The following is a 24,800-nucleotide window of genomic DNA, read 5'->3' on the forward strand; positions in this document are numbered from 1 at the left end:
TAATAATAATATGTTTATTTTATATAGCGTCTTTCTACAAACTCATATTCCTTTTGTAAAGCTACAGAACTTGTTTGACTCAATGTTTTGTAAGTTTGAGCCATGTGTTAATTAAGGTCTGAAATAAAACTTAAATATTCTGTGATTTAGTATGCTTGCTTATCATAGGAAGTAATAGGAAATTACTCTTTACATTAAAGTAGTAGCCTAGTGAGAACAGGGTGTTGGGGGAATCACCTTTTATTTTTTTCTGTTTTTCATCAAACCACAGTTTTTGCAAGTTCCCACAATTTCATCGCATAAAATTGCAAAAATATCCTGCATATTCCATCGCATTTTTTAAAGTTGCCGCAAAATCAAGCATTTTAGCCCGCAACGATCACAAAAAAATTCCGCATTTTTCTGGAGGGACTGTTTATTTTTAGTAACAGTAATACAGCATTTTCTCTGTTATACAATATGTTTTAAAACTAATTGCATGCCATTTAGCAACACAAGCTACCCAGCATTTATTAATATTATATTCTAATATCGATCAAGCTTACTGCAGTGTGCAACAAGTGTCTCATAGCAGCCACCAAGCGAACACACAAAGTAACGTTATGCAGCTTGGTCTCATTGGTAATACGTAGATATCAATATGGAACTTTCAAAGACACAAAACGTACATTTTTGTATGTTTGGATAGGTGCTGAAACATACAATATGGACGTATTGGCAGCATTTAAACGTAGCATTATTACGTTTTTACAGCGAAAGAAGGCAAAATATTTACAAATCTTTATTAGTATAATTTCCCTTTTATCATTTTATAGATAAATGTAAGATCCCTAAACCCCACCCGAACCTAAACATACCCATTTTATACAGATTATTAAATAAATAAAACATAATGGACAAAAATGTGTAGGAAAATGACCATTTTAGTAACAATATAGCATTAAAATGATATTTTTAGCTGCTAATCCTACACCTACCCCTAAACCTACCCATAACCATTTCTTAAAACTACGTACTGTTCTACATACTGGTGATGATATCCTACTCATTCATATAAAACAATATCATAGAGATTTAAATTTTGTAAGACACTTTTTGTCAAGAAAGACAGTATGCATGGAGGTGTGAATCTTCATGAATAATGCTGTGATTCACACCTGAGAAGACAAAGACCCGCATAATGACCTACATAATGAGCCCTTTCAGTCAGGTAGGCTATGTGAAAAAACCCTCTGACAACAGGATCATATCAGCTGTATTAACGTTAATATAAAGTCCACTCTTGACAGAAAACATGATTTTTGTGATCTCATGCATACATGTGTTATTGCACATCATGTGAAGAAAATTTTGTATAAACCTATTATAGTTTAAATTACAGTACCAGTCAAAAGATTGGACACATTACTATTATAATGTTTTTAAAAGAAGTCTCATGCTCATCATGCTGTATATCAAAAATACAGAAAAAAACAGCAATACTGTGAAATATTATTACAATAATGGTTGTCTATTTTAACCATTATACCAGGGGTACTCAACAGGCGGCCCGCGGGCCGCATCCGGCCCGTCAGCATTAAATTTGTGGCCCGCATCATGCTACATATAAATGTATTTTTATTTATAATTTGCGTTCAAAATTAGCGTGAATATTACTTCGTTTTTTTTACACGTACACAAGGGTAGGCGTACAGTGCGCGTGACGCTGTAATCATCAGCAGAGAACGCGTATAGTGTACACGCGCAGCACAGTTTTTCTAACCGCAAAGAACAATATAAACTGTAGGCACTTTGCACGCGCGCATTTAATAGTTTTTGCACTAATTTAGTTTGTCCACAAGGTGTCAGCACTGAAACGGGCTGTTGTTTCAGTCTGAAAAGAAACGGAGAAGACAGAACAAGAGTAACAACAAACACAATAGACGACCGTGTTGAAGAGCGCTCGTTTGAGGGGATTAAAAGATACCAGCAACTCTAATTTTAAACAAGTACAAAGACATTTTATTGTAACTATTTGAGTGAAAAAGACTAGACAAGCATGAATCTCTCTAGTGCGCATGTGTCGAGCACTTGTGTTCGTGAACGCCATCAAAGGCTCGAGACTGTGCGCGCAAGTAAAAAACAAAGTAACCTTATTTTTCCATGATGAAATGCAGTTGACATTCCTCAAACTTTGCAGTGTGTAAGTTGCCGAGCATCATGAAAAACAAACCTTTTATTCTTAATGTCAATGTGTTATAAACAGAAAGCAAGCAGAGAGCGCTCCCATTACAGATCTGTCATCACATCATTGAGCTCACGGAGAATATCTTATTTATCATGTTTACAACGTTGGTTATAGTTAGATAATTCATAAAATTGTGATTGAACATTAAAAAAAAGAAATAAGATTTTTGGATTCTGACCAAATTGAAAGGTAGTTAATAATAATACAAATAATAAAACATTTATTCTCTGAGTATAAATAGGTGCTATAAAAAGTGTTAAAAAGGTGCAATGGAGTATAATAAGACTATAAAAAAAGTGCAATGTTTTCGTCTTATGGACAAACTCTCATCAGCCAGTGAACAACAGCCAGACCTTAAAAACTGCACTTTTAGTAAATGAACAGTAAAACTACAAATATTGTCTTAAGTAGGCCTAAATAAAAGTCTTACGATCCAAGTTATAATTTGTGGCCCTTCGCGTTTCATTTGGTTAAAATGCGGCCCTCTTGGCCTCTGAACTTGAGTACCCCTGCATTATACTATAAAATATAATGTATTTCTGTGATGCAAAGCGTCTAAATGTTCATGTTACCTCTATAGCATTTCATATAGGCTTTTAGCTTAAAAGCATGCACATTAGGAGAAATATTGATGGATTCTCATATGTTTATGTCGATTGTCTATACAGAGGAGTAATATTTATTCAATATTTATTGTCATCACTATGAGCACTGGATACTGTGTTTTCAATTCATACTTGCAGCTGGAGGGCGCTCTGTGCAACAGGCATACCATGTGACATTCCAGGAACTAACAGAGGCTTCCAGAGATGGCTATAACCGTGGCTATAACATGCAGATAGACACTTTTGAAGATAATAAATACACGATTGCGACAATGTATACATGTATTGCCTCAGAATTTGCGTCTGAATAGCGCTCGCACCATGGGTGTGGCCGAATTAGTGGATAATGAGCTGACTCATGGACGTCTGACATGTCTCTCTTTTCATACAGATTACATATATAGAGAATTTTTGTTTTAGTTATGACTTACACGATTTAAAACCTGACATTTCAACATTTCTTTAGACATAAGTCTCATTTTTGTGTGATTAGTATTCACTAAGTTACAGTTCATTTTCTGAGAACTATCAGATTGGACTTTGTTCAGAGGGAGACGACAGATCACACATCATGTTAGTTTTCTTTATTTTGCAAAAAGCACAACATTTTGTTTTTACTCTGAGTGTACACAAATAAAAGAAGACATTCTATAGTTTCAATTGATATATTACTTCTGTTTCTATGACAAAAAATGATTAAGTATTTTAAGTCTGTTTTGCTGCAATGTGAAAAAAATCCTGCAAAACGCGCCAACGCGTTTCCCGACTCCAGAGGGTTAATAATCTCATCTATGAACATGACTTTTGAGTCCCATCCCGATTAATTTCCACCAGCTGTGAGGTGAAGACGACAAGTCCCATGATTCTGTGCTCAATCTCGGCATCATCAAGCTGTGCCTTTGTTTTAAATAGGCGACCTTTAGCAGCAAAAAAATACATATTGTGCCTTTAATGAATAACTACACAGGAACAAATGAATAACACAACATTCTAGTAACTATACTATTAACTACCAAGAAAATCTGATTAACGAATTAGTAAGTAATAGCACTCAGCTGAATGAGGTTGTTCCCTATTAGCTAATCAGTAACTATTTAGTACCTCCCAGAGGACTAATACAAACTGCTATATTATACAGGTTCATTATTAATGAGAGTAATGCACAATGTATAATCAATTATAAAGTAAAGATCATGGTAACCCACTATTAATTACTCAAGTATTACCAAATCCTTCAGAAGGAACTACTAATTATTTGGAACAGTATTCTGAAAGCATGATAAATCTCTAGTAATGACTGAACACTGAAGTCATTGGAAGCTTTGTAAGGTTTTGGATAGTAATGACTTAAGTGTTACTACATCCTTCTAAAGGAATTACTAGCCATTTGGAACAGTATTCTAAAGTGAAGATCATGATAACCAACTAGTAATGACTCAAGTATTTTAACCACTCCCCCTGTCTTTCACTGGTCAGAGAAACAGACAGTCCCGCCACAAACTCACACCATATGTTGAGCTAATGTCAGGACATTCAAACACACAGAGCGATATTTTGATAGCAGCACATGCAGTCGCTTTTGGCAAATGGCTTACTCATAGTTTCCTCTGCATATTAAGTAATATATGATAATATAATTTAAATGACCTCACTCATTCAAGTTTTGCATAAATTGCAATGTTTATCATTTAAATGTTTATCATCTCTATTTAGCCAATAGAGATTTCCAACAGATTTTTGATTATGAACCATAAACCTTGTACAGTGAACTCACCAATACTCGATGATCGAGACCGAAAGTCATTCCTCAAACTCCCTTCTCTATTTTTAATCTGTTGGTGATAAAGTCTGTCCCTTCTATTCCTCAGAGAAGCAATGAGTGTCAGAAAGAGAGAGACAGAGAGACTGTTTAGGGCTTATCACACTTTTCCTTCAAAAATAAGTGCTTTCTCTGGCGTTGTGTTGGAGAGAGAACTATTTCCTGATGTTCTCCGAGAGTAAGATTGGGTTCTGTGATGTAAACCCATCCGTTACGATGCCATGTGAGGATTGCAGACAGGAAGTTCATTTTTCTATATGCCACCACACCCTCTCATGTAAGTGAAGGAAGGAGCAATGGAGAGAATGTGTGTATGTGTGAGCCTCAAAGGACAGATCTCAACAGATTGGTCTTTTCCCTTAGACACACACCCCCAACTGAGAAACATGAGTCAAGCAAGACTAAACTGTGATAACATGGAAGACTCCTCAATGGCTCTCTCTCTCTCTCTCTCTCTCTCTCTCTCTCTCTGTCTCTCACACACACACACACACATATAGCATCCCCTAATCTAACACAGTAATGCACATACAGTCCATGACTAGATTTTGACATTCTCTGGAGAAAATGTGAGTGTTAAGGTGTAATAACTAAGGTGTTGTAAACAGTAAACAGGACAGGTGCTAAGGTGTTCTGGGTGCTTGCTAGGTGCTTGCTTACCTGCCCAAAGTGTCAACAGCCAAGACTCTACAGCTTGTTTTTATACTGGAAGGAAAATTAGATTTTTTTAGACATACTGTTTAAAATTGTCTGATTTTCTTCTGTTCAGACTGCACTTATTTTTGCTTGCACGTCTCCACTGCTTTTCATAGTGACAATGCAAACTAGAGTAGATTCACCATGCATGAGACTTTAATGCAGTGTTGCCAACTCTGTGGTTTTCCCGCGGAATTGGGCTACTTTAACACTCCACTGCCACGGGTTGTTTTTCATATCCGCGGGTTGAAGCAACCCCAAATAACATGATATTTAGCCCCTGGAATGCGAATTTTACCGGGGGGTGGGCTTGTTGTGAAAACCTGGCAACCCTGCTTTAGTGATGGATGTTTCACCACTGATTATGTTTTTTTCATGAGAGCATTTGAACACATTTATCACAGACAATGTAAAAAATACAGAAAAGGATAGCATATGCAATATTTGTTGCTGCAATCACTGAGGATATGTTTCAGTAGTCTAATATATATATAGATAGATAGTAATTCTATAACTATATTGTAATTCTATAACTTTTTAATATTTAACTTCACTTTTGTAACTTTTTACATTAATTTTGTTAAATGAAATGTAGCATACATGCAGTTATGCATATAACTTGCAAAAAAAAAAAAAAAAAAAACTAAACCAGAATAATCATACACCAATTATCAAAAAAACCCACTAAAATAAGATTGTGTATATATATATATATATATATATATATATATATATATATATATATATATATATATATATATATGGAAGAGGATTAGGGTCAAGCAATAATAAAAAAATAAAACCATCTCGAGATTAAAGTTAAAGATAAAATGATAAAGATAAAGATAAAAAGATTAAAAAATTAAAAAGATTAAAGATAAAATGTTGAGAATAAAGCATTAAATTATGAGAAAAAAGTCATTAAATTACGAATTTGTTCTCATAATTTAACGACTTCTCGTAATTTAATGAGTTTATTCTCAACATTTTATCTCGACTTTTTTCTTGAAATTTAACGAGTTTTTTCTCGTAATTTAATGAGTTTATTCTCAACATTTTATTTCGACATTTTTCTCGAAATTTAACAACTTTAATCTCGAGATGGTTTTATTTTTTTATTATTGCTTGGCCCTAATCCTCTTCTGTATAAATAAGATTACTCAATACTAATAATAATTTTTATTATTATTATTATATAATAATAATAATAATTTTTTATTTTTGTTTTAAATATGAACATATCAAAAACTCATTTGCAGGTCATACCATTTTAAAGTATTCTTCACCTAACCAATTTCAAAGATTAATATTGATCAATTTTAATTTTGAATTCTTGTGAAATCAGATTTCATGTGTTTTGGATGCCTGTCTGAATAAAGTCTTTTCATATTCCTTCATTGAATCTATGGGATGTTAAAAAAAAGTCAAATTGCTGAGAAAATTAATAGCGCACTTCTTAAAAAGCTGCATGATTAGGCATCATAATTGTATGTAGCATGTACAATAAGCAAGCACTTCTAAAAATACTATAACATATTTGTGCCCACAGACAAGGACACAGGCATAAACTAAAATGTTCCATCAAAGTACAGACCTACTGCTCAGCACAAAGCACTTAATAGAACTGGCCCGAGTACAGAGCCTTGGGGGTTACCCGCTGAAGTACTACAATAATAACACACACTGACCTTGAAGTCTGTCTGCTTTTTTATTAATCAGTTATGACTTTATTTCCCATGTCTGCAGGAGTCACACACACACACCTGAACTGCAATATCAGATGAAGCCCAAGTATAATTGAAACTGACTAACTGCTAATATTTAAAGACGTTTATTTAAATAAGTTCACCATCGGAGCAATGGGTATTCCCTACGTTAGTACGTTCAGCACTGACTCCTGTCATAGTCTTCATATCTACATCTTTAAAAGGTCAGAGTTGTCGTTTTTGTCACATGGCCCTAAAGAATTCCGCCTAGGCTATTCTTCACCCCTATCATACCTGCTGCAGACCCTGTCCAGAGATTTCCTCTCTCTCGCTCTCGTCTCAGAAGCCGGTGTGACATTTTATCACTGCTGTGTCAATGTGCCACTTCACGTCTTGCTCATAGCGTTTCTTTTTTTCCTCCAAATCGCATACTGACATTTCGTCATTTCTGGGTCACCCCGAGCGTCACTCCAATATCAAAGCAATGCTTTTTGCTTGTTCACATAGTGGAGTAACAGGCTAAAATGGTGTCCAACAATAAAACCACCCCAATCATGTGTCACTCTGACAGAGATGAGAGAATTAGCATGTGGTTGGTATGCAGCTGCCTTTCTGTAGGCCAGCTTGTCACTACAAGTGTACGTTTCATTTAATGTGCACCTTTCAGAGGGTGTCTCCCCTGTCAGCTTTAAATATCATGTGTTTGATACGTCATTGGAGGCTACGAAAATCGAGCTGTCCTGTGCGGTTAAAATGAATTTTGACTGGAATGAAATGAGTGACTATAATGGTGAGATGCAGTTTCTCTCAAATGAATTGCCAAATGAAACTGGACATATTGCTGTAAAAACGGTGGACATTTTGAAGATTTGGAGGTTAAATCGGAGTTATTTCAACATCGCCTTCCCTCCCATATCCCGTAGTGGCTGATTAAGAGGATGGGCGCGGTTACATAGAAATACTAGAATGTGATGAAGTGCACCTGTAGTTAATAGTACTTTGTCAAAGCTGCCAAAAAAGTGGGTACTTAGACTTGCTAATGTCATTTTTACTGATCGCTATTTGATCATGAAAAGCCAAGTACCCAAGATGCATTTGAGACGGACAGCATTGGCAATCTCATTTAAACCTCCACAGGCATTAGCATCATCAGAGACATGGAAGTGGACTATGTTTGCATCACTGTGACATCCCAGCCTAGGCTGTGCGTATGCATGTGATTTGTGTGTGTTTTTAGGTGCCGTTTGAACAAACTGTAGTGATCTCTCTTACAGCCTGGTTTTCATTTGCAAAAAAAAAGAGATGGTATCTATAACAGATAACAATTTATTTTAGGGTTCAATTCTCACTTTGCTTATTAGCTTGCATATTACTAGTATATTGGTTGTTTATTAGTACTTATAAAGCACATATTAATGCCTTATTTTGCATGACCTTATTCTAATGCTACAAAACTACCTTACTAACTATTTATAAGCAGTGAATTAGGAGTAAATTGAGGCAAAAGTTGTAGTTAATAGTGAATATGTATTCCCTATACAGAGTGACACAAGTAGTAAATACATAAAAACAATAATGAATACCATAAAAAATGTAATACAGTGCTACTTTTTTCAGGATTCTTTGAATAGAAAGTTATTAAAAGCATTTATCTGAAATCGAAAACAATTGTAACATTATAAAGGTTTCTTGTTTCACTTCTGATCAATTTAATGCATCCTTGCTGAATAAAACTATTTTATGTTTAAAAAAGCTAAACAGCATCAACAAATGGGGCGTCCTACAATGAGCATTATAATGAGAGTATCCATGCACTTCCAACTGGATTTATTGATAAACTATATCAGGCTGGTAATTTGCAATCCTTGCTTTAGACCCTTTAAATTTGGATTTGATACATTCAAAGGTTCAAGACGTCAACCTTACTATCTTCATTACCTGACAAATCTCTCTGATACTCCACATCAGTTTATTTTCACCATCTAACCATCTTGTTTACTCCTCATTTTCAACATTTAGGTCACATTTTCCTCTGTAAAACAATACACTTATGATATTACAGCAGGATTGTATCTCTCTCTCTGCATTCTGCCTTCCTTGCTCTCAAGCACTTGTTCTCTCCGCATGCCTCAGCCATTCCAAAGAGCAGCTAACAGCCAGACACAGTCGAAAGGAGGCACTCAATACGTCCTGAATTATTCAACAGCTTTATCTGCTGTCCCACAACAGACAGACAGAGAAAGAGAGAGAGAGCAAGAGAGAAAGAGCGAGAGAGAGGTTAAGATTAAGATCCCCCTCCTTCTCTCTCTCGTCATATTTCTTTCTCCTTTGCGTCATTGTTCAATTATTCATTAACAGTTTGATGAGATTAACACTAGTCTTTTGATAAATGGTGATTAATAGATTTCTATGTTACATAACACACTGTATATACTTGTTTGTTATATTGCTATTTAGTATGGCCAGTTTTCAATTCATTTGGCAAAGTCAATAGATTAAGAGTGATAAAGGTGGACCAAACTCTTCAGCAATCCACTCAGTGTGACGGAAGCCCTGCAGATATTCACCTGTCTCTCTGCACCCATCTCTCTCTCTCTCTCGAAGACTCTGCCACAAACATTCTGAATATAAAGTTCTTATTTAAAGGCAAACTCAGGCCCTTCACGTACTTCAGGGTACACTGCATACAGATCAGGCATATAAGTGCATCTCCATCTATCTGTCTCATTAAATACTGACTTCATAGTCTTTTAATGCCAGTAAGATCTATACAACAAAAGTCATTTAATCTATTGCCTGTTTCACTTGCAGTACAGGTTATCTCCCGAAAGATTACTGGAATGCAACATAAAGGGATCGTTCACCCAAAAATGACAATACTTATTTACTCACAGTCATGCCATTCTACTCCTGTTATTTCTTCAGTGGAACACACACAGAAAAAAAAAGTATTAAAGAATAATTTCTATATAACAGTTGCTTTCAGGTAAAACAGCTCAAACATGGGACTGGGCGTTAAATTATTATCTAGAAATAAATTAAATATATTTTTGTTTATTAGGGATGCACTGACATGAAAATTTTGGCCGATACCAATAACCGATAATTCTTTATATTTGAAAGACGATAACCGATATATTCAGCCCTGGCTCATTAGAAAACGTACCTGTGTCAACATTTTTTCAAAACGCAAAATGCGTTGCGTCATGCATGTTTTGCAACAGTTTCAAAGTGAAATGTCCAGTGAGTGGCGCTAAAAGCGTGTTTATTTTTTTCCGGAGCAGATGAACGTGAATATGGCAACGTTATATTACGAACCCGATTCCAAAAAAGTTGGGACACTGAACAAATTGTGAATAAAAAAGGAATGCAATAATTTACAAATCTCATAAACTTTTATTCACAATAGAATATAGATAACATATAAAATGTTAAAAGTGAGACATTTTGAAATGTCATGCCAAATATTGGCTCATTTTGGATTTCATGAGAGCTACACATTCCAAAAAAGTTGGGACAGGTAGCAATAAGAGGCCGGAAAAGGTAAATGTAAATATAAGGAACAGCTGGAGGACCAATTTGCAACTTATTAGGTCAATTGGCAACATGATTGGGTATAAAAAGAGCCTCTCAGAGTGGCAGTGTCTCTCAGAAGTCAAGATGGGCAGAGGATCACCAATTCCCACAATGCTGCAGCGAAAAATAGTGGAGCAATATCAGAAAGGAGTTTCTCCGAGAAAAATTGCAAAGAGTTTGAAGTTATCATCATCTACAGTACATAATATCATCCAAAGATTCAGAGAATCTGGAACAATCTCTTTATTTAATTTGTATTTTTGTTCTCTTATATTTGTGCTATTGTTTGTAATTTGTTTATTTGTTTTTATTTTATTATTGTCATTGTCTTTAATGTTTGAACTTTATATTAGTTAGGCTAGTTTTTTTTTTTACGATCCAAACAGTTAAGGCCTCAGTCCGTTTTTTAGCTAGTTAACAGTAATACTTGTTAATAATAATGATATGATGACAATTTTCTGTTAGTCAAACAGTAGCATAAATGTGTACCAATTTGAACGATACTACAGAAAGGTATCATTATTTAATTTATAAAGTTTTTGTATTGACTTGGTACCAATTTAAATACTGGTAGGGTACTTTTGACTTACTATATAGTAATATAGTAGTGCCAGTTCACAAAGTGGCACCACTTAGGCAATAGTCTCTTGCTACCCATTCTCACAGAAAACTGTTATATTAAGTATAATTTTGTGTAATAATATTTAACAATATTACTGTTTTTACTGTATTTTGATCAAATAAATGCAGCCTTGGTGAACATGGGAAACCTTAGTAAAAAAATAAAAAAATTAAAAAAAAAAACTTTTGACCACTAGTGTACATACACTCTTGAAAATAAAGGTTCTTTATTGGCATTGATGCTTCCATGAAGAACCTTTCTGAACATCCATAGAACCTTTCCATTGCACAAAAAGGTTCTTTAAAGTGGAAAAATGTTAGTGGAAAAAAAGTTATTAAAATGTTCTTCACACCAAGAAAAAATGGTTCTTTTAAGGAACCCCAAAATTGTTCCTCAATGATATTGCTACGAAAACCCCCTTTTGGAAACTTTATTTATAAGAGTGCATACACACAATCTATTGCAAACACTACTGAGCTTTTACGTAATGTGCTGCATGATGGTCTATTATTGTGGTATCATAAATTTCAAAAATATCTGCACCTAAATGTCACATTTAAATAAATAAATAACTGTGGTAGGTAATTAAATATATGTCAGATTCTTATTAAGTGGGTGCTTTTTGGCCGGACTAAAGCTGCAAAGTGCACCAGACGTTATGCTGATAGTCAAAGTCTGACTCTGCGAGACTAATGAGCATCTGCCTGCAAAAGCACTGCTTGTTTCGATCGTCCACATACAACGCAAATGGCTGCTGAAGTACCAGACACGGACTCATTACAGAAAATTACCATCAGCTGATCTTTGATCTTCACTAAATCTTTACTTCCTGCATTGGTGAAATGTGAAGACTTTCTTTGCAATGGCATATGTTTAATACTTAAGGCAAATCTGAAAGGTCAGATTTGCTCTACTCACAATTATTTAACGAACTCGTTAACATGAAATCCGAGATCAAACAACGACCTGGAAGGAAGGAAGTCAAGTGTCCGAAGTTTGGTTGTGTAATATGGTGAGATGAGATAGCAGGCTCTCCCTCAGCTATTCAAGCTGACTTCTACATCGAGGCCAGTATTTAACACACCAAGAATCAATGCACCATGCCAAATGTATCGGTGGCGACGTGAGCGTGATGTAAGGGCCTGCTCTTCCTCCACCTCCGCCAGCAGGAATGCAGCCAAACTCAGTTAAAGTCATCTAACATGTCCGCCAGTCACTGGGGCAAAGATAATTGTCTTTTTGAGACATGATAAATAAACGACAAACCAAAACAAACGGACGTGCAAAGGAGAGTACGTAGTTGTGGAGAGAGAGAGAGAGAGAGAGAGAGAGAGAGAGTATTTCAAGAAAGGGCAAAAGGGAGACATTTTAGAGCATCTCATTTCAATTCCTCAGCCCCTTCCTTCTCATTCGCTAGCTCATTCTCTCTCCACCAGGCTTCATTACTGTAAAACCACACACACTCATGCAAAGCTGAATGTAGGTCATCTCTAGATGGGCATGTAAAAAATAATGGTAAATCAAAACAATCTATCAATGTGCAGATCCCTGTAACATTACAACACAACTGACCAGGAGGGGTGTGTCCGATAACACAACACTTAAAGGTGCCGTAGAACGTCTTTTTAAAAGATGTAATATAAGTCTAAGGTGTCCCCTGAATGTGTCTGTGAAGTTTCAGCTCAAAATACCCCATAGATTTTTTTTTATAAATTTTTTTAACTGCCTATTTTGGGGCATCATTAAATATGAGCTGATTTAAGCTGCGGCCCCTTTAAATGCTCACGCTCCCGCCCACGGAGCTCGCGCTTGCCTTAAACAGTGCATAAACAAAGTTCACACAGCTAATATAACCCTCAAAATGGATCTTTACAAAGTGTTCGTCATGCAGCATGTCTAATCGCGTAAGTATAGTATTTATTTGGATGTTTACATTTGATTCTGAATGAGTTTGATAGTGCTAACATTATACACTGTTGGAGAGATTTATAAAGAATGAAGTTGTGTTTATGAATTATACAGACTGCAAGTGTTTAAAAAATTAAAATAGCGACGACTCTTGTCTCCGTGAATACAGTAAGAAACGATGGTAACTTTTACCACATTTAACAGTACATTAGCAACATGCTAACGAAACATTTAGAAAGACAATTTACAAATATCACTAAAAATATCATGATATCATGAATCATGTCAGTTATTATTGCTCCATCTGCCATTTTTCACTGTTGTTCTTGCTTGCTTACCTAGTCTGATGATTCAGCTGTGCACATCCAGACGTCCTGCCCTTGTGTAATGCTTGAACAAGAGCTGGAATATGCAAATATTGGGGTCATATTAATGATCCCGACTGTTACGTAACAGTCGGTGTTATGTTGAGATTCGCCTGTTTTTCGGAGGTCTTTTAAACAAATGAGATTTATATAAGAAGGAGGAAACAACGGTATTTGAGACTCACTGTATGTCATTTCCATGTACTGAACTCTTGTTATTCAACTATGCCAAGATAAATTCAATTTTTAATTCTAGGGCACCTTTAAAAGCACACTATGTAAGTTTTTTGGACTAAAATATCCAAAAATCACTAGAACAGCATTATATATTTTGTTAACTTGTGTACTGACATTATCTCAGATGTTTCCAAGAATGTTTAAATCTAGAGAAATTAGTCATTTTTACATAGGACACGGACCGTACACTTTAATATATTATATGTTTTATTAGACAAGGGAACAACTGTTTGGATACATTTATAGACACAAAACTAATCATTGTTATCAGTTGTTCTTATCGTTTGAATCTCGTTTTCTTGATTTACCGCGAGTACCATGTTTTACCATGACTAATATCGATCTAGCTTACTGCAGTGTGCAACAAGTGTCCATTAACAGCCCAGAACGAACGCACAGAGTAAAGTTATAACATCACTTTCATCACACTCATGTATCTAATATGATAAAGAGCGCTGCATTACCCGACATACGCTTGACCAGAAGAAGCTGAAGCAGCGACTGCGGCATAATAAAGTTTCTGCTGCTATCAAGACGTGTGTCGCGCTCATCGCTCCAGCAGCTGCACTGCACTCCCACAACACTCGCCCTGCTCTGATTCATATACAGTAACGTTAATAATCTCATCCATGATTTCTGCCCGACTCCCATCCTGATTCTTTTCCACCAGCTGTGAGGCGAAGACGACATCTCCCATAAATGTTTTGAATAGGCGACCTCTAGCGGCGAAAAACTACATAGTGTGCCTTTAATCCATTTAAACTCCAAAAATATGTAAATTGAAGTAGATTTACCAAAAATGTGAGAAGTGCTTGACTGTGCAAAACTCACTACCATGAGGTTGTGAGTAGTTGGCAGGCCATTTCTATATTTTTGTTAAACAGGGCTGGGCAAAATTTAGAACTGAACAATTGGCTTCCTTTCAGTTCATGAGTGTGAATTTACTTTTTTTTTTTTTAGCATTTTAGGAGATTTAAAGGTGCCATAGAACGCTTTTTCACAAGATGTAATATAAGTCTATGGTGTCCCCTGAATGTGTCTGTGAAGTTTCAGCTTAAAATACCCCCTAGATTTTTCTTTAATTCAGTTTTTTAACTGCCTATTTTGGGGCATAATTAAATATGTGCCAATTCAGTGCGTGTCCCCTTTAAATGCTCGTGCTCCCCGCCCCCCAAGCTTGCGACTCTATAATACATTGCATAAACAAAGTTCACACAGCTAATATAACCCTCAAAATGGATCTTTACAAAGTGTTCGTCATGCAGCATGTCTAATCGCGTAAGTATGGTTTTTATTTGGATGTTTACATTTGATTCTGAATGAGTTTGATAGTATGCTGCAGCTAACGGGGCTAACGTTAACGTTACACACTGTTGGAGAGATTTATAAAGAATGAAGTTGTGTTTATGAATTATACAGACTGCAAGTGTTTAATAATGAAAATAACGACAGCTCTTGTCTCCGTGAATACAGTAAGAAACGATGGTAACTTTAACCACATTTAACAGTACATTAGCAACATGCTAACGAAACATTTAGAAAGACAGTTTACAAATATCACTAAAAATATGATATCATAGATCATGTCAGTTATTATTGCTCCATCTGCCATTTTTCGCTGTTGTCCTTGCTTGCTTACCTGCATAACGTCTGTTGATTCGGCTGTGCACAGATCCAGACTTTAATACTGGCTTGTCTAATGCTTTGGACATGGGCTGGCATATGCAAAAGTTGGGGTCGTACATATTAATGATCCCGACTGTTGCGTCACAGTCAGTGTTATGTTGAGATTCGCCTGTTCTTCGGAGGTCTTTTGCACAAATAAAATTTACATAAAAAGGAGGAAACAATGGTGTTTGAGACTCACTGTATGTCATTTCCATGTACAGAACTCTAATTATTTAACTATGCCGAGGTAAATTCAATTTTCAATTCTAGGGCACCTTTAAATATATACCCCTTGGTTGAGAAGCACAGATCTAGTGTTCTCAAAACAGAGTGAGGGTTCATGCATAATAAATCTACTGTGCTGTGCATGAATTGCTTTGAAACAGAGACCATTATGTTAATTAATTTCATAAGTCCACACATTTTGACATTTTCTAATTTAAGCACATTGATTTTGTAATGTTTGTAATGTCCCCTGCGTTTAAGTCTGGTGCTTGAGGTAAAGGTGTCTAACCACCCACTTCTCACTGTGCGTATTAACTGTGAAAGCAGTGCAATTCAAATGCAGAGCGTGATAGATTTCCCTCTCTCCCTGAAAATCGGCCCTGACTTTCACCTCCTCCAGCTAGTGGAGCAATCTATTTCATCCCCCGTTCATTTAATTGACTGATTGTCACGTTGTATCACAAGCACAGCAAGCGCAGGGCGATGTAAAGGACAGCGGCTGGACACTACACCCCTGCTCTCACTGCCTCTAATGAGATATTAATGATCGAACCCATCAATCGCTACGGCTTTACTGTGCTACGAGACAACAGTGAACTCCAGCGCTTATGAAACAGCGACCCACAGTGGTAGAAAGCTGAACTGCAACCTGGTGTCAATTTCTAGTGACATGCAGAGCAGCTTTGCTCTCAAAATTCAAAGTTCATGTGTCATACATGCATCTACACAAGAGCATCACTTCCTGACAATGAAATGTGTTTAAAACAGTGCAGTTAGCCCAACACCAATTGTGAGCTAAATGAAGATGGAGATGGGCCAAATTATGACATGATTATCACCTGCCTTTGGTTGGTATGATATAACATTTAAATTAATTTAATTGAAAAACTTAATTTAATTAAATTAAAAAATATATGGAATTAAAATAAATTCGTCTGAGTATTTATATTTCTTTTCTGTATCCTGAAAAACACGAATGAAAAAGTGCAAGTGTATATGCAAAGAGGTCAAAATAACACGGAGACCATAAATCCATAGGATTTAACTGGTTTAAGATGCATTCAAAATGTATGACATTGTCCATGTCCACTCCTTAGTAGCTATAAATGGTCAGATTTTCACACTAGATGTTCTTTTAAACATTCTCAAATATTGCTTTATGAATTTATGAAATTCCATTCATGTCATTTTAAGTGTAGCTGTCAAAAGAGAGACATTGGGCCTACCAAATACTAAGACATTATTAAACTTTTTCACTCAAATTGTTGATTATTGATAATAAATCTGTAATGACAAAATCTTTAGTAAATTATGCAAAATAAATGCATTTTACTATGTGGTCACAAACTTTTGGATCCCACTGTATTTCTCAAAACATTTCAGAAAAATGTTGAAACAATGCGATTTCTTTGATACCGTGAAATAATATAAATAAACATACTATTTTTAATAATTACCTTTTATAAACACTTGATTTTTATTCAATGGTAAAGGAGTTATTTGCATAAAATTAACCAATTTTATTAGCTATTTAGTTTTTGTTACTGATGCTAATGTTTTTTCCTCATTAAAGTGCATTAAACTGAGGAATAACTCGCATAAAAATGGAAATAATGTTAATATTTACTCACCGTCATGTTGCTGTAGACGTTACTCATTATTAGCGGTAATCAAATTGATGTTTTGTAAGAAAGTTGTCGATGTTATTGCTCATGTAGGCCATATGAAAGTAAGCTTTGATATATTCCGATATAAAGTTCGAGGGGGGAAACACAAAATACCACAGAAACATCAAAAGTAGTCATAATCCACACGAAACAACCATTCAATGAAAACTTCATGGTGCGCTACACCTATCTGGCTAAAAAACTACATATCCCATCAGCCCCCTTCTCAGCGGATCGCGTGTCGGTGGTCATATGACTCACATGGAACAACATGAAAGACTACAGCGAGATGTGAATGACAGCAATAAAGCTGCAAGGAAAGGACATAAAGCTCATAACAAAGCGGTTGTTCATAACAAATCGAGCAGGGATTGTCATGATACTTAACGTTTTATATATTTAAATTATAAAGCTTTTGTAAGCTGCATATCAGATGATGGATTTGATGTGTATAATCGCGTTGTTTGCACTGATCACAGCTCAATGTGCTCCCGCATCACCGCCGAACTTTGTGCTGCTTTTTGCCGATGATTTGGGTTACGGTGATCTGGGGTGTTTTGGACACCCGAGCTCTCTCACCCCGAATCTAAACAGACTGGCGGCGCAAGGGCTGCGTTTTACCGACTTCTACGTCACGAGTCCTGTGTGCAGCCCATCCAGGTAAAGCCAAATCCACCTGTTATCCAGCTTAATATCCATTATTTTTATGCATTCATTTGAACAACAGCTTTTGGCGATTTTTGAAACACCTTCCAGCTATCTCTATATTTATTATAATTATACAATTAGAAACTCTAAATAATAGAATTGTACAATTAATTATTATTTTAAAATTATTACATTTAGTTTATATACGCAGTTATTTCAGGCTGGTCTGAACTGTTTTATGGATATCAAAAAAAAAAAAAAAAATCCCTTGATAAGATACCTTATATAATCACCGATTTTACATGGTGTCTGTCACAGAAGATGGCGCCAGAATACAGGTTAATATCTTAATATTCACAGACTTTGGTTCGAAAATATCATAAATATACAACCAGTAGGCCTACTCTTTCTGCAGTAGGCTATTTAGTATGTGGGTCAATGACGTGATGGGTCATTTTTTTTGTCCAAAGGCCTTAATAATAATAAAAAACAAAGACATGACATCAAAGTATGTAAAGTAGCACAACTAGATCTCTTTTATTGAATCCAAAAGGTTTTAATTATATTTTGCTACATATAAATGTATTTTAAAGATTTTGAGGTGTCAAAAGGTCATTCGGTTTAACCGTCCAAAGGCCAATACAGCCATTTAATTTGTGATTAAAATATCTTAAAATGTAATAAATGTATTTAATTTTTTATTCTGCCATGATTTTATAACATCATATATCAACATACGCATGCCCTGAAACATTAGGTCATTTGGTAAAACCGCTATAAAACATGGAAAATGTTGTAATATTTTTAAAACTTGTACTAAATATAAAATGTTTGATTGTCCTTTTGCTAGCTAGCTAGATATCAGCCTGTTAGCATTGTTTGAAAATATTGTCATTCGGTATAACTAAAAGTGTCATTTGGTAAAACCGAAGTTTTGGACTTTTTTGGTGACAAATTTTGTCCATCTTGTAAAAAATGACAAAAGCAGTGTTAATTGATAAAAACCACATAATCTCATTGTTAACACTTAATAAAACTTCCAAATTAATTATATCTCCATTATGTTTTTTTTTTACACTTTTAAAAACCTTGTCAATGACTAATGTATACAATGCTTGGTATGTGAAATTTTTTTTGTATGCAAGAAATACCATGACCTAAATTTGCCAAAATGTATAATATACACTGCACACTACATGACAAATGCAATGTGCCCAACTTGACCTTCCATTTCCCTTATGATGAATGAACCAATAAATCAGTATTAACCTGATTACAATTTATCCTCATTCTGACAACAATTTATCATACTAATGTGCAGCATTTTGTTTTATGTGCTATTTCTTGGTCCAGGGCAGCCTTGCTGACGGGTCGTTACCAGACTCGTTCCGGGATCTATCCAGGTGTGTTCTATCCAGGCTCAAGAGGGGGTCTCCCACTTAATGAGACCACTATCGCAGAGGTGCTGAAGTCTCAGGGTTACACTACAGCCATGGTTGGAAAATGGCACCTGGGCGTCGGACTAAAGGGCACTTACCTGCCCACCAGACAGGGCTTCGACAAATATCTTGGAATCCCATACTCACATGACCAGGTAATTGTTTCATCTGGAATTAAACAAGGAAATTGCATTGCAATTTTATATATATATATATATATATATATATATATATATATATATATATATATATATATATATATATATATATATAGTCAAACCAAAATTTATTCAGAGATGTTTGATATATTTTTAGTAGTGGGTGCAGGACACTATAGTTCATTTATGTAAGTGAGGATAGTAAAATAAAGTAAACTGTGACATATACCCAAAAATTCTTCATATAGTGGATTACCAGTAAAATTGATTAAAAATTTGGAACCAAAAAATATTCAGACTCTTTGACCTGACCATGTTATCTGACATAATTAAGATTATTTTTTTCTGATACAGTTTAACCCTGAGATCTTGTCATATTTTATTACATTTAAAAAAAAAAATGGTAATGTGACAAGATTATTTATATATATATATATATATATATATATATATATATATATATATATATATATATATATATATATATATATATACTGTATATAATACAAGTGAATCATCTAACTTCTTAATGTTATAGTTTTGTTGATCTTTCGTCATTGCATAATATTTAAGAAAAATCCCTTTATCTCTGTATCAAAGGGTCCCTGTCAGAATCTCACCTGCTTTCCTCCAGATGTGAAGTGCTTTGGCCTTTGTGATCAGGGTGTTGTAACTGTACCTCTCATGTTTAATGAGATTATCGAGCAGCAGCCTGCAGATTTCCTCCAGCTTGAGAAGGCCTACAGCAAATTTGCCTCTCAGTTCATTAATGTTGCTGTCCAAAATAAGAGCCCATTCTTCTTGTACTACCCTTCACATGTAAGTCAAGAATCTTAATCAAATCATGTTCATAATGTTTTATGCTCATATGCAATTGCTTGTATGTCTCTAAAAATACTGATTCTCACAACACAAACATTTTCAGTTATAAACTAACAGTATGAATACTATGCAATTCATATATAATGCTTTTTATTTAAAGAAGTATGTTAACAAATATGTATGCATATTTATTTTTTTATTTGCTATATAGTTATTTTAATAAATTTAATTTCAACTTTGGGTACAAATGCTTTAAGTAAAGAGAAAAAAAAAGATTGTGGAAATCTGAGAAAAAGACTATTTTCTGAAATTTAAAATTATTAAATAATTTTTAGCACAACTGAGCTAATATATATATATATATATATATATATATATATATATATATATATATATATATATATATATATATATATATATATATATATATATATTTTAGCACAGTTGTGCTAAAAATTATTCATACCCTTAGTAAATATGACCAAAGAAGGCTGTGAAAATCAATCTGCATCGTTAATCATTTTGATCTTTTATTTTAAAAATCTACAAAAATCCAACCTTTTATTGGAGGAGAATAATTTTAAATGGGGGGGAAATCTCATTATGAGAGAAATGTTTTTCTCTAATACACATTGCTCACAATTAATCATACCCTTTTATTCAATACTTTTTGCAACCTCCTTTTCCCAAGATAACAACTCTGCATCTTCACCTATAATGCCTGATGAGTTTGGAGAACCCCTGACAAGAGATCAGAGACCATTCCTTCATGCAGAATCTCTCCAGATCCTTCAGATTCCCAGCTCCATGTTGGTGCTTCTTCTCTTCAGTTCACTCCAATCATTTTCTTTAGGGTTCAGGTCAGGGGACTGGGATTGTTTGTTTTGGATCATTGTCCTGTTGGAAACAAACATCAAAATCAACACAAAAATGTGTCACTGAACACAAAACCAAGCTTCTGCCATGGCCATCCCAGTCCCCTGACCTGAACCCTAAAGAAAATGATTGGAGTGAACTGAAGAGAAGAAGCACCAACATGGAGCTGGGAATCTGAAGGATCTGGAGAGATTCTGTATGGAGGAACAGTCTCTGATCTCTTGTCAGGTGTTCTCCAAACTCATCAGGCATTATAGAAGAAGACTCAGAGCTGTTATCTTGGGAAAAGGAGGTTGCAAAAAGTATTGAATAAAAGGGTATGATTAATTGTGAGCAATGTGTATTAGAGAAAAACATTTCTCTAAAATTATTACTCTCCAATGAAAGGTTGGATTTTTGTAGATTTTTTTAAAATAAAAGTATTAACGATGCAGATTTATTTTCACAGCCTTCTTTGGTCATATTTACCAAGGGTATGAATAATTTTGAGCACAACTGTGTGTGTGTGTGTGTATATAATATATATATATATATATATATATATATTATACTTTTTTTTTCTTTTTTTTACTGCAAATTATTAAAATATATACAAATATATAAGTTGTTTGGGATGTAGGGAGACTTGCTTGATTATGTCATTCACAAAGCTTCATGAGAGGGGCCAGTTGCTGATTACCTCTTGACACAGTTCTCTTTTCCCTGGTAACAGTGACTTTTCTGATTGGATGGTTCAAAGAGATACAAAGAGCATTGTAGGTAGTGTAGTTCTTCATTGAGAAGCAACTAACATGATTTAAATCAATAATTAAAATAAATAATTATTTAAATAAATAAAAAATAAAATAAAAGTGGAAATCACAGATTTTCTAAAGGTTTCCATGAAAACCTTTAGCATCATTCAACAATCTTAGAGCTTAAGCCTTTTCTTTGAGGTTTCACACAATATATTTTAAAATCAATGGGATTTTTTTATTTTCAGAATATGTTACATGGTATGTACTTAATAACTAAGTATTATCTCAGTCCTTTCTGCATGGTCTCTTTCTAGCACACACACTACCCTCAGTATGCAGGCGCAGACTACGCAGGTAAGTCACCCCGTGGGCCGTTCGGTGATGCTCTGATGGAGTTTGATGGCACAGTGGGGAAGATTCTGAAAACTCTGGAGGAGACAGGGGTGATCAACAATACGCTCATCTTCTTCACTGGTGACAATGGGTAGGTGTCGTATACACCTGTCATAAGTGTTTCTTCTTTTATGAGTGTTTTCATCTATATATGTGTTGGCTCCCAGGCCAGAGCTAATGCGGAAGTCTCGTGGGGGAAATGCAGGACTGATGAAATGTGGCAAAGGAACGACTTACGAAGGAGGAATGAGAGAGCCGGCCATCGCATATTGGCCTGGATTCATCCAACCAGGTGCTGAGAGATAAATGGCTCAGTGTCATCCAGCTACAAGAAATATTCAATGCTTTTATGAAATGGAGGACTTTTAATTTACATGTTTTCCCATCATTCAAAGGTGTCACCCGTGCTCTGGCCAGCTCTTTGGACATTCTGCCCACCTTTGCCAAACTAGCTGGGGCTCCGTTACCCAAGGTCCAGCTGGACGGGGTGGACATGACAGACATACTGTTCAATAAAGGACCGGTAAGAGACAAAATCATCAAAATTAAGTTCAAAACTACCATTCAAAAGTTTGGGTTGGTAAAAGTTTTTTTTTTTTTTATGTTTTTGAAAACTTCTCTTCATTTATTTGAACAAATACAGTAAAACAGTAATATTGTGAAATATTATTGCAATTTAAAATAACTGTTTTCTATTTGAATATATTTTAAAATGTAATTTATTCTTGTGATGGCAAGCCATTCAGGCTTCAGTGTCACATGATCCTTCAGAAATTAATCCAATATGCTTATTTGGTGCTCAAGCAGTGTTGCCAGATTGGGTTGACTATTTCCAGCCCAAAAGCTAACCAAATTCCACCCAAAACCTTAACTGCCAAAATAATGTAATAAAATTTTATTGCCATGACAATCAATGTTGATAAGGACATTTAAAAAAAAATATGACTAAAATGTCCAGGTGGAATCTATGTCAAAATGGCAATCAAGAAATGAACAGATTACTTGAACTCTCATGCATCAGTAAGAATAAGCCAGTTTAAGTGCAAAAAGGCCTTAAAACTAGTTCTTGAGACCCTTCTTTTCTGTTGCACATCTAGCTTTTTTTTATGCAAGAATATCAAGTGCATTTCACTACCTCGGTAAGGATGTATAAGTAGCAAATAAAACTGCATATTCACCCCCAAAATGGGCCAAAATGTAATTTTGTTATGCCAATGTTATTTGTGTTTCAGAGTCAAAGACAGACCATTTTTTACTACCCCGTTGACCCAAGTGAGAAGTATAGCGTGTTTGCAGTGAGATGGAAAAATTTCAAAGCCCATTACTATACACGGGGTATGTTCACCATTTGTTATACTCTCTATATAAACCTCACTACCTTGCTATTTATTTCTAATATGTCTTTTCCCCCATGACTCAGGCGCAGCTCACAGTGAGTCCACCCCAGACAACGACTGCTCATTACTGTCCTTCCTCAAGCAACATGATCCTCCTTTACTATTTAACCTGGAGACAGACCCCTCAGAAAACTATAACCTCGATGGTACAGAATGGGACCCTGTGCGCAAGCAAATTCAGACCATCAAGGAGCAGTTTGAGGCTTCTATGGTGTTTGGAGAAAGTGAGATTTCCAAAGGGATAGACTCTTCGCTCGAGCCCTGCTGCACTCCCAGTTGCACCCCGAAACCCCAATGCTGCCACTGCACTTCCGCACTTTAATGGAAGCGGCAGCCAGCCGGAACACTGCCAAATCCCAGCATGACCACGAAAACGTGAAATTAAAATGATCAAGACTGATCATGTTTGCAATCTCTCATTGATTTTCTTCTCAAAGCAAAATTCAATGTAAAGTTACTAATTTTCTCACTCATCTCTGTTTTCAGCTCAAACATGTGGATCTGACTAGTTTACTGATGATAATAATAGCCTGTTATGATAGTAACTGTAAGTGACTACTTGATTATGATTGTATGATAGTAACTGCAGTGACAGGCGATTTCAAAGGGAATAGAGGAGCTAAATTTTAATGTTTGACTGATATAGAATTTTTAAGCACAAATGTATGAATGTTTACTCTCCAATTTATCGCATACTGTCTTTTGAGATTAATTTGATATCAGTATTTTTGGAAATAAAAGGAATTAAAAGAACACAGATCTTGAGATATCCTATTCCTCCTCATCACAAGTATCTGAATGATTACTCATTTATTTGAACTCATGAAACTATATAAATTTAACATCTTTTAAATTATGTATCGCATACTTACAATGCTGAATGATTGAATAAAACAGTGCAAACTTTGATCACCTAGAGCAGTGGTTTTCAACCTTTTCAATTCAAAAGCCCTCCCCACCAAAAAAAAATATATTGAGATAAATAAATTACAGTGCTCAGCGTAAATGA

The 24,800-nt window shown here is 35.2% G+C and overlaps 1 protein-coding gene across 1 annotated transcript; it reads left to right on the forward strand.

Annotated features, from left to right (window-relative positions):
• The first annotated feature begins 17,553 nt into the window (after window positions 1-17,553).
• Window positions 17,554-24,544, forward strand: arsa (arylsulfatase A). The gene is made up of 8 exons (XM_048169059.1): window positions 17,554-17,981; window positions 19,323-19,563; window positions 20,167-20,385; window positions 22,316-22,485; window positions 22,562-22,686; window positions 22,790-22,917; window positions 23,627-23,729; window positions 23,815-24,544. Exons 1-8 carry the CDS (start codon window positions 17,755-17,757, stop codon window positions 24,111-24,113), a joined length of 1,512 nt encoding a protein of 503 aa, XP_048025016.1. The 5' UTR covers window positions 17,554-17,754; the 3' UTR covers window positions 24,114-24,544.
• The last annotated feature ends 256 nt before the right edge of the window (window positions 24,545-24,800 follow it).

The sequence above is a fragment of the Megalobrama amblycephala genome, linkage group LG19 (genome assembly GCF_018812025.1).
Source record: "Megalobrama amblycephala isolate DHTTF-2021 linkage group LG19, ASM1881202v1, whole genome shotgun sequence".
Classification (NCBI taxonomy): Eukaryota; Metazoa; Chordata; class Actinopteri; order Cypriniformes; family Xenocyprididae; genus Megalobrama; species Megalobrama amblycephala.